Source organism: Microtus ochrogaster, chromosome 10 (genome assembly GCF_000317375.1).
Source record: "Microtus ochrogaster isolate Prairie Vole_2 chromosome 10, MicOch1.0, whole genome shotgun sequence".
Lineage (NCBI taxonomy): Eukaryota > Metazoa > Chordata > Mammalia > Rodentia > Cricetidae > Microtus > Microtus ochrogaster.
The window spans coordinates 61932179-61946163 of NC_022016.1; the positions used below are offsets into that span (position 1 = coordinate 61932179).

The window sequence follows — 13985 nt, forward strand, 5'->3', positions numbered from 1 at the left end:
GACCAGGCTGGTTCGAACTCACAGAGATCTGCCTGCCTCTGCCTCCCGAGTGCTGGGATTAAAGGCGTGCGCCACCATCGCCCGGCTGAATCAGTTTTTTTAAGATTTATTCATGAAATATGTGCTCTGTACTGAACTGCTTTGCTTGGCATTAAATACAAAAATAGTCTGGGTTGATAGTTCATGCCTTTAATCCCAGCACCCAGGAGGCAGAGGCAAGTGGTTTGAAGCTTAGACTGGTCTACTGAGTGAGTGACAGAACTGTCAAAAGTAGACAAAAGAGCTGGGTGGTGGTGTTGCACTCTTATAATCCCAGTACTCTGGGTGTTAAAGGTCAGCCTGGTTTATAGAGAAAGTTCCAGGATAGCCGAGGTTGACTATGTGAAGAAATGCTGTTTCAAAAAACAAGAAGAAGAAGAACAACAAAAAGTAGGGGCTGGGGATGTGGGTCAGTTGATAAAGTACTTGCCTTGCACGCATAAAGCCTAAATTCAATACAAAGCACCAAGTAAACCAGATACGATGGCTCACACCTACAGTACCAGTACTCAGGAGGCAAAGACAGGAGGGTCAGAAGTTCAAGGTCAGCCTGGCATATATAAGGTACTGTCTCAAAATTGGAAAAAAAATGTTTTTGAAGTCTAATCTTTATAAATGTACAGTGTGAGGGGGCTGGTCAGACAAACATCCTTTGCTCTGGTTCTGGGAAGCTGAAGATACAGAAGAGTAGACGAGAAGGCATTTCTTTTCCTTTTTATTTTGTGCGTATGTGCGCAGTTGTGTGAGTGATATGTACATGCCGTGGCTCGTGTCTAGGGATCAGAGAGCAATTTCTGGAAGCACTTCTCTCCTCCCACCTTCTCATGTTCCAGGGATCAAACTCGGGTCTCCAGACTTACTGGCAAACACCTTTACCATCTCACTGGTCCAAGAAAGCTTTTCCTGTTTTGTTGTTTGTTTGTTTTTGAGACAAGGTACATAGCCCTTGGTGTCCTGGGACTCACTATGTAGACCAGGTTGGCTCAGAGATCACCTGTCTCTACCTCCCAAGTACTGGAATTAAAAGGAGTCTTAAAACACCCCCCACCCCACCCCACCCCCAAAAAAAGTGTATGCTGTGCTCCCAATCCCAAGAAAACTTCTGAGAGTCTAAAAGCATTGCTGGATGAGGTCAGCTAATGCTGACTAGGAAGATTTAAAGTACTAAAAACAAATGGATGAGGGGGATAGCAAGAAATAGTAATCTTCAGAAACAGTCTCCAGATTTATATGTGGGTGCCCTGTGCCCTTGGTTTGGTGTCCTGTGAGATGATTTTAGATCTCTATTCCCTTACCAGCTGCATAACTGAGCAAATAAGTTAAGGTTTCCGAATGTCTAATCCTGGAGGCAGAGGAGAGGGTGGTAGGATTTCTCAACCTTGGCACTCCTGGACTGGATAGTCTCTTGTGATGTTTGGCAGCATCAATGTCCTGTCCGCACTAGAGACCAGTAACACACTCACTTATTACAACCAAAATGGCTCCCAGATATTATTAGATATTCTTGGGTGGGAGTGGAGCGAAGTCAGAATGGTGCAGGATCTCTCACTACTGGGAAATGTTGGAGTAAAGCCTTCTAGAGCTATGAGAGGAGATGGAAAAGCACCATGAAGTCTCTGTGGCTCTGAGTGTGTGGGTAAGTACATGTGTGTGCAGGTGTCAGAGGAGGCCAGAAAGGGTGGTGTATCTGGAGCTGGAGTTAGAGGCAGTCCTGAGCCACCTCACATGGGTGTTGGGAACCAAACCCAGATTCTCTGGAAGAGCAGAAAGCACTCCTAACTCCTAAACTATCTGTGTTCTATCAGATTTATTCATTTGTGTGTGTGCTTATGTATGTGCCTGCGTGGATGAATGTGCACCACGTACATGCTTGGTGGAGGTCAGAAGAGGATATTAGACAGATATCCTGGAACTGGAGTTATGGGTGATTTTGAGACACCATGTGGGGGTTGGAAATTAAATCTGAACCTTCTGCAAAAGCAACAGATACTCTTGTTTTTAACTGTTGCGCTAACACTCCAGCCTTTTTTTTTTTAAGTCAGAATCTTGTACGGCTGGGAAGATATCCCAGTGGGTAAGAGCATTTTTTTTCTTGAGAACCTGAATTTGAATTCCTGGCACCCATATAAACAGCTACGCATGGAGGTATAGAGACAGGCAGACCCAAAGTGCTCACTGGCAGCCGAAACAGAACTTCCAATTCAGTGAGAGACCCCGTCTCAAGGCTAAGGTGCATTCCTGCGCATTCCTGTGCCTTGTGCCAAATGCATATGCACACACCCACACATACCCAGAAGACGTGGCTTGCTGTGTGTGGTCCATACTGGCCTGAAACTTACAATGTTCAGGTTAGGTTGGGTCAAATTTGGGACCTTCCTGCTTCAGGCTTGAGTGTTGAGAACATAGGTATGAACTACCACAGTTGGCCTTTAATGTTTCCTTTAGGTGGAATTACCCACTTAGGTTTAACCACTGCCATAGAGTCAAAGCTGGGACAGGGTTTAAGGTCATTTTATAGGAAGGAGAACTGAAGGTGAGAAAGGGCAGCTCAGTGAGAGTTCACCTGAGAGGCCTGCAGGTTCAGCAGAGAGCCCGCTTAGGGGTGTCCAGTGCAGGGTATATGACGGTCATTTCCACACTAGCGAGTGATCCAGGAGTTGTGACGATATAAGGAGAATGCAGGCCGTTAGTATCTTTGAAAACAGTTTTTATCTGGCTACAAACCCAGTTGGTAGAATACCTGCCTAGCATGCCTTGGGCCTGCATTCAGTCCTCAGCAGTACGAAGTCAGAACAAATGCTGAGCACCCTTGAAGTGTGGTGAAGGGGCTTGCTGCCCTCTGCTGGCTTCTTGAAGAACCTGCTTTTATTTCATCGGCTACCGTAAATATACAGTATTTGTCATGGTACTTAGACCTCATTCCACCCTAACAAACCTGTAAGTAGACAGTAGACGTGCCAAGGAGCCCGTAGTTTGGAACATGCTGAGGTGTATGAGATACCCCTTGAATAGCCGAAGTAGAGTGGCTTTTGAAAATTGGAGGTTTGGGGTTTTCTTTGTTCTGTTGAGGTAGAATCTGATATAGCCCAAGTTGGCCTCAACTCTTGATCCTCGACTTCAGTCTCCAGTCTGGGAGGTGCATCCCTAACTGTACCCACCTTGAAATTGAGATATAACTGCAGGTTTCTGAAAAGAGGGTATGTGAACGGTGCAGATGGGTTTATCAGATTGAAGAGGGTTTTTTGTTTTGTTTTGAGTCAGGATCTCACGAAACCTAGGCTGGACCTTGACCTCCTGGGCTCTCAAGTGCTGGGGTTAGAATGCTTCCCACTCCAACACATTTTGATTTCTCAGCTTCCTTTTCTTTATCTCTAAAGTAAAGATGTTCCTCTCGTTGTCAGTGCAGTGTTGTTAAAGATCAAATGAGGCAAAGTCTGAGTTTTATTTTTTATTTTTCAAATAATTAAAGTATCTTTTTATTTGACATTCATATGTATGCATGCATACTTCACAGATAACTGGCTTTTTGTAGTTGTGTAAACAGATATAAGAGCCATGATCTAATTTTTTCTTTTTTTTTTTTTACTTTTATTGAGCTATATATTTTTCTCTGCTCCCCTTCCTTTCTCCACCCTCTGTAACGGCGTAAATGAATGCAGACAGATTGTAAAAATATATACAGCTTTAATGGGGAAATAGACTTACAGAACCACCGTTCCTGCGGAGACCAGGAAAGGAGACCAGGAAAGCAGAAGGGGCGGCTGGGCGCATGCCCGGCAGATTTATAGGTAAACATTAGCCTGAGGCGGACACGCCCCCTAAGGCTGGGCTTAACCTTTTGTCTAAATAAGACAGAACTAAACCAAATACAACTATATACAATAATAACAAATAATAAATATAACAAACAATATTGAGAACAAAAGTTTTGCTAGACATTTTAACTCAAGGAGTCTAAATAATGTAGAGAGTAACTACAATTATATAATCTTCAACTCCGTCAAAGATCTGAGAAGGGAATAAATATTACTTAACAAATGAGAGATATCCAAAATGTGCAACAATTGACAGAGACAACTGACTACCTGGGCAATCACCCAAAGTCTCATTTGCAATGTTGAGTCAACCAACTTTGGCTAAGGCCTAATATAACTGACATACCATTAATAAATGTAAGGAACTTTTTTAGAATTATCCTACCCTGTCTTGGCAAGATAAGACAATCCTGTTTCATATCTTTGTCAGTAATTGGGGTATGGGCTTCTCTTAACCCCAAGGCCAGTTCTGCCAAGAAGACAAGCTCCCAGTGGAGTGTCTTTGATGCTCAACGTTCTCTCCGGAGTAGAGTGGCGTTGCCAGGAGTAATTGTGTCTCATAGGCACAGAATTCTAGGTTAGATTAAAGGCCATTTTCTACAGCTCTTTGAAGAGGCTGAAGATTATACTATCTATACTAAATATAATCTCTGTATCTAAAAGACCTGATTAACCTAAAAATAAATATGATAAACATATAATTCTCAATACCTATCTAACTTGAAGACTAAAAGAATAAACTGTGCAATATATGAAGACAGTGATCTTTAACTGTAAACAGTGTCATTACATATCAAATGTAAACAATGTTATTATATAAATATTATCAGGTAGAAATGTACATTGTAATATGGTAGATGTATCAATACAATATAGACAAAGTTATAAGCATACTCTTATACAAAAATAGAGGTAGGAACACTCACATTTAACGCCCCCTAAGGCTGGGCTTAACCCTACAGCCCTCCCCTTCTGCCCTCTCCCATGATCTCCATACTCCCAATGTACTCAGGAGATCTTGTCTTTTTCTACTCCCATGTAGATTAGATAAGGTCCAAGTTTTATGGGAAGGAGTGTGCTATATACATGGTGTGGTATTTGTCTATATTCTTTCATGTGACATTAATGTGGAAGGAAAGAAAATGCAGTTCTTTCTAACATTTCGCTGCAAATCATTGTACCTCCTTTTGGTGGCAAGTTACCCTTCTATTTGCATTTCACGTTGATAAGGCTTTGAGTATGACCCCCCCCCTTGTTGTGTGTCATCCTGACCCCATCCCATGCTGGGAAGTGAACCAAGGTGAACAACACGTGCAAGGCATGTATTCTCAGCCCAGCTGTGTTCCTTATTACACTATCATGTCTTTTGGGTTTTTTTTTTTTTTTTTTGTGATGGGGTCTCTACGTAGCTCTGGCTGTCCTGAAACTCCCTATGTAGACTGGGCTGGCCTCAAACTCACATTGATCCATCTGCTTTTCTGCCTCTGTCTACCAAGTGTTATGATTAAAGGCATGCACCACTATTCCAAGCCTCTACTGTTCTTTTGTTTTTCAAGACAGGGTTTCTCTGTGTAACAGTCCTAGCTGTCGTGGAACTCACTTTGTAGACCAGGCTGGCCTCAAACTCAAGAAATCTGCCTGCCTCTGCTACCCAAGTGCTGGGATTAAAGGCTGCAGCCCACCACTGCCCCTACTGTTTCCCTATTTGTACAGCACATGCTTATTTGTATTCTGAATCTGATAATCCCATTGTACCAATTCTCCTATTATGTCCCACTTACTGTGGCTTGTTTTCTGAAGTATTTGGTGATTTTCACTATAATTTATCACTTTTTTTTAACTATATAGGTGTGTGTGTTTGACCTGCATGTCTATATGTGCACCACATGCATGCCAGGTGCCTGAGGATGCCAGAAGATGGCATCAGTTCCTCTGGAACTGGAATTACAGACAGTTGTGAGCTACCATGGGGGTGCCAGACATGGAACCCCAGTCCTCAGGAAGAGCAGCCAACTCTCCAGCCTATTGCATTAAACTTAATCTTGAAGGACCCTGAGATTTTTATGGAGCACGGGCCTGGTGAAGATTTGCATTTGTCTGTCCTAGTACACTCACACACACACACCAGCTGCTCCTTTTTGTTTCTGTTTTCTTTTCAGAGATCATGTTACTTGAATGTTAGATTTCTGTTTTTTTGTTTTTTTAACTGAGTTCAGTTATTGTTGTATGTGTGACATGTAGGGGTGGGGTGTCCATGTGCCTGGGCATACATGTGGTGGTCAAGGAACCACTTTCAGGATTCGATCCTCTCCTACCATACGAGTCCTAAGGATCAGGCTCAGGCCATCAGCCTTGGTAGCGGGCACCTTTATATGTTGAGCCAACTTTTCATAATTTTATGTTTGTTGGCATAAGCACCTTTGCCCACTGAGCCATTTCTCTGGTCTCTTGGGTCTTATTCTAGCCTACTTCCTCTTTCTCTCCAGCTCCAGGGGTGCTTGGTGTTGTTCTCCACGTCCTTTGAAAGCTCACCAGTATAGTCAGATCCCTCTCTGTACGCTCCACTGCTGCTTTGGGACTCAGCTTTGTCTGCTTAATGTGCTGCTATTTGCCGCTCCACTTTCCTGCCCCCACATTCCTGGTTTCACCCTTCCTGTTTCTCCTGTGTTCCTTGCATTATCTTATAACCTAAATCAGTTGTTACTTTTCTGATTTTTGGTAGTGCTGGGGATTAGAACCAGGGCCTTGTGCGTATTAGGCAACAGGCTTTGTATCACCTAGCCCTGAGGATCTATTCTTAAACAGCTGTTACTGGTATATTTTTGAGTCATAACTGAGATGTGCATATTTGTAGACATTTGGAGAATAGGAAGGATGTCAAGCAGTCAGGTCACTGCAGTCTGTCATATGCAGTTGACTGCTCCTGACACCGCGCTTCCCCTCAGCATTCCTGGTGACTGTGTGCATGACAGTTACCTGCTCATCATAAGGAGTTTCCACTTCAGAGCAAACTTGAGGATGAAGTGTCTCATGGGTTTAGGATGTGGCTATCAAATGGTTTCATTGTGACTTATTAACTCTTTACTTACTGATAAAGATTTATGCTTTTCCAATTTTTTTGTTCTCCCTTAGTGAAGTTGGATGCTGTTTTGTTTATAGTTCTGTCTTTGGGGTGCATGTAGTGAAATGTCGTGTTAAGCAAAGTTCTATACTGAAATCTGTTATTTACGTTACAATTAATGAAGGGACATTACTGGATCAAGGCTAAAGATAGAAACGAATTAAAGGTTATTAATAGGTTATTTTCTCTCTTTCTGATTCAGAATAAGAAACAAGGATGTAAAAATGAGGAGGTGTTGGCTGTACTTGGCCATGAACTGGGACACTGGAAGTTGGGACACACAATAAAAAATATCATCATTAGTCAGGTAAGTTTGGAGTGATGGTTGTATTTTGTTTTGTTTTCTTTGAGTCAGGGTTTCACGTAGCCAGAGATGACCTTGAACTGAACTCTACCTGCCTTCACTCCTGTGCTCTGGGATTCCAGCTGTGCACCTGCACTCTGGCTCACCCGTGCCTTGTTATAAAGGCAGAGTTAGAATGGCAGAAGTGAGTGTGGTGGTACCCACCTGTAATCTAAGGCACTCAGGACTCGTAGGCGGAAATATCTATGCTCAAGGGGCTGGTGAAATGGCTTTGCAGTTAAAGGTGCTTGCTGCCAAGCCCAAGTTCAACCCCAAGACTCACACGGTGGAAGAGAGAACTAGCTTCCTCAAATTGTCCTCTGACCTCCACGCTTGCAGTGTGGCATGTGCTCTTTCTTGTACACACACGTCTGATAAACAAAACAAATAAATTAAAATTTTTAGAAGCCAAATGCTGCCCTGAGCTATGTAGCAGCTTCCAGGCCCAATTGAGCTACATATTGAGACTTGACCTTAAAAAGAAAAGCTAAGTAAGTAAGTAAAGTATAACAGACCGGAGACATTGTATAGTAATGGGGACAAGGCATTCATCAAGCCAGGAGTGATGGCACAGACTTGTAATCCTACCATTCAAGAGGCTGCTGAGGCAGGAGGATCTCAGTTTTGAGGCCAAGCTGCCTGACTTCTCATTATGATTCCAAGTTTATATGTGAGACCTGAGGCAATTCCTTAATTTGTCTCTGCCTCCATCTCTTCGTTGAATAATACAGCATAGGGCTGGTTAGGAATTAAATGTATCCATGTACTGGCAGAGTTTGGAAGTGTACTGAGCATGGTGGGAGCATGTTAAATACATACTAGTGTTCATCATTGCTGTCACTTCCAGAGTTGCTCAGATACATGAGCTGTGAGGATGTACATTAAAATGCTTTCCTAAGGTTGATGAGATTCAGTATGTAAAGGTACATGCCCTCAAGGAACAGTGCTAAATTGATTCCTGGACCCACCCAATGGCAGGAGAGAACTGACTCCTGTAGGTTGTCCTGACCCCCACATGCTTGTCTGCATGCTGCCACAAAACCTCATACATGCTATACAAAAATAAATAAATCATACATGTAAAATACAGATACTGTATTTCTACTTTTAAAAGGTATTTTAGAAGAATCTATTTTTTAAAAAGATTTATTTTCGCTGGGCGATGGTGGTGGCGCACACCTTTAATCCCAGCACTAGGGAGGCAGAGGCGGGCGGATCCAAGAGCTAGTTCCAGGACAGGCACCAAAGCTACAGAGAAACCCTGTCTCGAAAAACCAAAAAAAAAAAAAAAAAGATTTATTTTCTTGGTGATCATGCATAGGGATGTATGTCTGCAGTGAGTATGTGTACTTGAGTGCAGATGCCCCCAGCCTCCCATATCAGTCACCAATCAAGAACATGCCTTGGGCTGGAGTGATGGCTCAGAGGTTAAGAGCACTGGCTGCTCTTCCAGAGGTCCTGAGTTCAATTCCCAGCAACCACATGGTGGCTCACAACCATCTGTACTGAGATCTGGAGCCCTCCTCTGGCGTGCGGGCATACATCGAGGAAGAATGTTGTATACATAATAAATAGATCTTTAAAAAATATAAAAAAAGAAAAGAAGAGAAAATGCCCTACAGGTTTACCTCCAGGCCATCTGGTGGGGTCACTTTTTCATGGGAGGTTCCTCTTCCCAGATATTCCGGGTTTGTGTCAGGTTGATGAAGATCAACTGGCACATCCTGTCTCCCAGGAAACAGCACCAAACCAAAGTCAACTCAAGCCTTTCCTCATTTCAGAGTAATTATGTATTCACCAAAAATTGCAGAAAGCAATTCCAGTAACCACTCCTCCTCAGGGTATTGCTAGTTCCTCTAAACTAGTGGTTCTCAACTTGTGGATCACAACCGCTCTGGGGTTGAGCGACCCTTTCACAGGGGTCACCTAAGACTATCAGAAAATACAGACATTTACATAACAATTCATATTGGTAACAAAATTATGAAGTAGCAACGAAAATAATTTTATGATTGGGGGTCACCACAACACGAGCTGTAGGATAAGGTCACAACATTAGGAAGGTTGAAAACCATTGTTCCAAATGAAGTGAAGATGTTCTCAAGCTCTGGCTGAAATAGCAGTTAGCTGTCTGTGTTGGCTGGTTCTGAGTACATACAGCCTTAACCGATCGTGTGTGTGTGTGTGTGTGTGTGTGTGTGTGTGTGTGTGTGTGTGTGTGTGTGTTTTAAGATAAAATCTCATTCTGTAGAATGAGATTTCAACTTGTAATCATCCTGCCTCCCAAGCATTAGAGTTACAGGCTTTTCCCATCATGCCATGCTTCACTGAGTCTTGGATGGGTCTCTGTTCCAGAACCAGTGGGTTCTGAGCTGTGCAGACATCCGTGGGAAGACTGGTGAGCCTGGTTTTCCTGCTGCCACAAGTCGGTAGTCGAAACTTAATTCCTTAGCTTGAAGCTGTGCTGTGCAAACACAGCACATAGGGCTTAAATAAAGCCAGATTCTAATTCTAACTCAGTGCTTGATCTGTAAGGAAAATCACTGCCCCTCTGTAAAGGGATGGGTGTGGTGGGATCAACCCTACCCGCAAGGCAGTGGGCTGGTCCCTGAGGACACATTGGGGAGTTCTAGAGTAACTGTGGAAGCAGGCTAGCCTCACTCTAGTATGTTCCGAGGCCCCTGGTCATCCAACCAAACTATCATCTGCCCACTGTCAGCAATTAGTGTGTATTTTCATCTCCGTCTCCTCCATAGCCAGTTAGAGGTACTATTAAAGTTCTCTTCATCGTGGCGATGCACTCAGGAGGCAGAGGCAGGTGGATCTCTGAGTTCAAAGCCAGCCTGGTCTACAAAGCAAGTTCCTGTAGCCAGGGCTACACAGCATTAGGAAGGTTGAGAACCATTACCATAGGGGGGGTTGCTTGCTCTTCATGGCTTACTCAGCCTACAACCCAGGAACACCTGCCCAAAAATGGCACCACCCACAGTGAGATAAGCCCTTTCCCATCAATCATTGATTGAGACAATGTACACAGCCTGCTTAGCGGCATAGTAACCAGTAGTATTATGTCCTCTTTTCTAGATAAATTCTTTCCTGTGTTTCTTCTTGTTTGGTGTGTTAATTGGTCAAAAGATACTTTTTGCTGCCTTTGGTTTTTATGACAGCCAACCTACTCTGATTGGACTCTTGATCATCTTTCAGTTTATTTTCTCACCCTACAATGAGGTAATGTATGCTTTTTAAAATTACTACATATGTGTTTTTGCCTGTTTCATATCTGAATTCTTTAGGGTAGTGTGAAAATATATCAACAAAGCCATAGAAGCTTCTAGTTCCTCACTGTATATTATAAAGTATACCGGACAGTATAAAAGCAGCAAAGAAGTCCAAGTCTAAATAGTGAAGTAGAGAATTGGAGCTTAGCAGTGGGAACCTTGATATGTACCCCTCCGAGCTCCAGTAACTGGAGGTCACCTGCTATGCCGTGTCCTAGGCCGTGTGTCCACAGTGGGTGAGCACCTGTGAAAGGACAGAACGGATGGGAGCTGAGGAGGAGGCAGCTAGACTGGAGGGAGCTAGGTGAAAGTGTTCCTGTGATTGTTCACAGGAACTTTAGGGGCCCCTCCAGGGCCCACGAAATCACAAGTGAGGTTAGAAAGCCATCACCAGCAGATTCTGCACTTCAGAGCAGAATCTCATGGCCTTTGGTAAGGCTTCCAGATGAAGCCAGGAAATATCAGTGATCTTGAGGAACTTCCATGTATCCTTGAGATGGATCCTAGGGTAGAGGTTATCAAACCAACTGGGTGAATTCTAGTTCTCCACTTAGGAAAGCATTCAGGGTGGGGGTGGGGCGTGTCATGAAAGAAAAATGGAGAGAAATAGCTGTAAAGTGTCCACACAAGCTATATAAATTTTGAGAGAACATGTATTTATTATTTCTAAATTATAGACATTAAACTGTTGTTTTTGTTTCTAAGATTTATTTTTTATTATTTTTAACTATGTGTGTGATGTTTGTGGCACGGGCGTGTGAATGCAGGTGCCGGTAGAAGCCAGAGTTGGTGGATGTTCCTGGAGCTGTAAGCTGTCTGACATTGTTGCTGGGAATCCAGCCTGGGTCCCCCGGAAGATCAGTACATCTGTTAAATGCTGGGCCATCTCTCTAGCCCTAGGCATTAAATTTCTCTGTGTAGCCCTGGCTGTCCTAGAGCTCATTCTGTAGACCAGCCTGGCCTCCAACTCAGAGATCTACCTGCCTCTGTTTCCCAAGTGCAAATGCAAAGACTTTTTAATCCCTCAGATTTTATATTTTTCCATAAAAAATTTCCCTTTCTTAATGGTCTTTAAAAACTGTGAACTTGGAGAGATGGCTCAGAGGTTAAGAGCACTGACTGCTCTTCCAGAGGACCTGAGTTCAATTCCCAGCAACCACATGGTGGTTCACAGCCATCTATAATGAGATCTGGTGCCCTCTTCTGGCATGCAAGCATACATGGAAGGAATGTTGTATACATAATAAATAAATAAATCTTTTAAAAAATAACTGTGAACTTAAACTTACTCTGGAGATATTGTCATAGCCACTTTTTTTTTTTTGAGGTAAAATCTTGCTAGCTCAGAGAGGCTGAATAGCAAGTAGCTAACCTCTTCTCACTCAAGTCTCCTGAAAAACAGAGTGACCTTCTGCTCAGCCCCCAGTTAAGAACCTCAGCTACACATGGTTCCCCCTACCACTTCCTGATCCCCAGGTTAATTTTATTTGATCAAACAAATGTGATGCATCTTTGCATCATTAACAAAAGCAGCAGAAACAATGTAACACCTTTACACAGTTAAAATAATATTAATAATTTTCCATAACATTCAGTTTTGACTCAGGAAGCTGAAGGGGGAGGAGCATGAGTGTGAGGCCAGCTACATAGACCAAATTTTGTTAACAAAACAAAATTTGATGCCGGGCGGTGGTGGCGCACGCCTTTAATCCCAGCACTTCGGAGGCAGAGGCAGGCGGATCTCTGTGAGTTCGAGACCAGCCTGGTCTACAAGAGCTAGTTCCAGGACAGGCTCCAAAACCACAGAGAAACCCTGTCTCGAAAAAACAAGAAAAATAAATAAATAAATTAATTAGTTAAAAAAAACCAAAACAACAAAATTTGAAACTATTGTCAGAGATTCTGTCATATGTTTGAGAATAATCTCAGTGAAGACGTACTAAAGATAGATAAATGATTAAGAATATTATGATCCTCTGTGGGGCTAAAGAGTTGGCTTAGTGGTTAAGAGCACTTGCTACCCTTGCAGAGGACCTGGGTTCAGTTCCCAGCACCCACGTGATGACTCAGCCATCCGTAACTCCAGTTCAAAGGGATCTTGAAGCCCCCATCTGACCTCTTTGGGCACTAGGCAAAACACAAGCACAAAATGAATATTTGAAAAAGAACATCCGGGTGTAGTAGTGGATTCCTGTAATCCTAGCACTGGGATGTGGGGGCAGAAGATGAGGAGTTTGAGGTCAGCCTGGGTTATGTAAAACCCTGCCGCAGAGAAACAAGAAAACAGGTATATTAGGGACAGGACGTGAGCACAGAACTGACTGGGAACACCGGGCTGCGCTGGCTTTGAGTCACCCTTAGTTAAGCACTAACCTCCCAGCCCTGTGGCCCTCTGGGCTTTACCTGCTGACCTGTACAGTAGAAGTTGAGATGTTCTTCAAGGGTGAAGCCTGGCACTCGGCACATTCTCAAGAGCTCCATTGTAATAAGGATGTATACATTTCTGGTCTGTTTGCTTGGGGTTGGGGAAGCTCAGTTTGACAACCCCACCCCACCCATCCTTGAATCCCTAAGTCATAGTCTCGTGGTAGGTTTGGCTTGCCTTTCTCACATCCTGACCAGCCTTCCTCCACAGCCTGGCTCATGAAGACTTCCCTGTCAATAAAGGTGCCAGGTGGCTAAACCTTTTCTTTTCTCCTGCAGGTTCTGTCTTTCTGCCTAACAGTCCTGAGCCGCAGATTTGAGTTTCAGGCCGATGCTTTTGCCAAGAAACTTGGGATGGCTAAAGACTTATATTCTGCTTTGATCAAGCTGAACAAAGATAACCTGGGGTTCCCCGTTTCTGACTGGCTGTTTTCAACGTGGCACTACTCGCACCCCCCACTGCTAGAGAGGCTTCAGGCTTTGAGAGACAAAAAACAAGACTGAGCCACTCAGCAACTGGACACACTTCCAATTATTTCTGTCTCGGCAGCATGTTCCAGCTCTTGATGTTTTTAATTTTTTAAGAAAAATGATTAAGTACATAAAAGTCCAGATTTAAATTTACAATCTCATTTCAAAAATGATTTTAATAATCCATTTCTTAAAACACTGGATCATAAATTGAGGTTTAATATTTTTAAAGCATAGTCTCATCTAACATCTGGTGTAGCACCAATTTGTACAATTATTTAAGGCAGTGCACAACTCGTTTATTTCCTCACTATGTGAATCTGCATAGAGGGTTTTCGGGTTGTGTTTAAAGGGGGACGCTACCTCCAGGTACTTTCTGCGAGACAGAAATTGTGGTCCCAAATCATTGTGCTTGTACCTACATGCAATTTGTGTTTACCTTCATGCTGTTCTGATTTAACCTGGCCAATCAATGTTTTAAATAAGAAAAAAAA

At 43.2% G+C, this 13985-nt stretch overlaps 1 protein-coding gene across 1 annotated transcript in view; it reads left to right on the forward strand.

Moving 5' to 3' along the window:
• The window catches only part of Zmpste24 (zinc metallopeptidase STE24), a 40398-nt gene extending 26413 nt beyond the window's left edge, over positions 1 to 13985 (forward strand). Inside the window, exons 8-10 of the mRNA XM_013348456.2 lie at positions 7178 to 7282; positions 10403 to 10546; positions 13300 to 13985. Of these exons, the coding sequence (XP_013203910.1) occupies positions 7178 to 7282; positions 10403 to 10546; positions 13300 to 13524 (474 nt within the window). The 3' untranslated portion in view covers positions 13525 to 13985. The remainder of the gene's footprint in view (positions 1 to 7177; positions 7283 to 10402; positions 10547 to 13299) is intronic.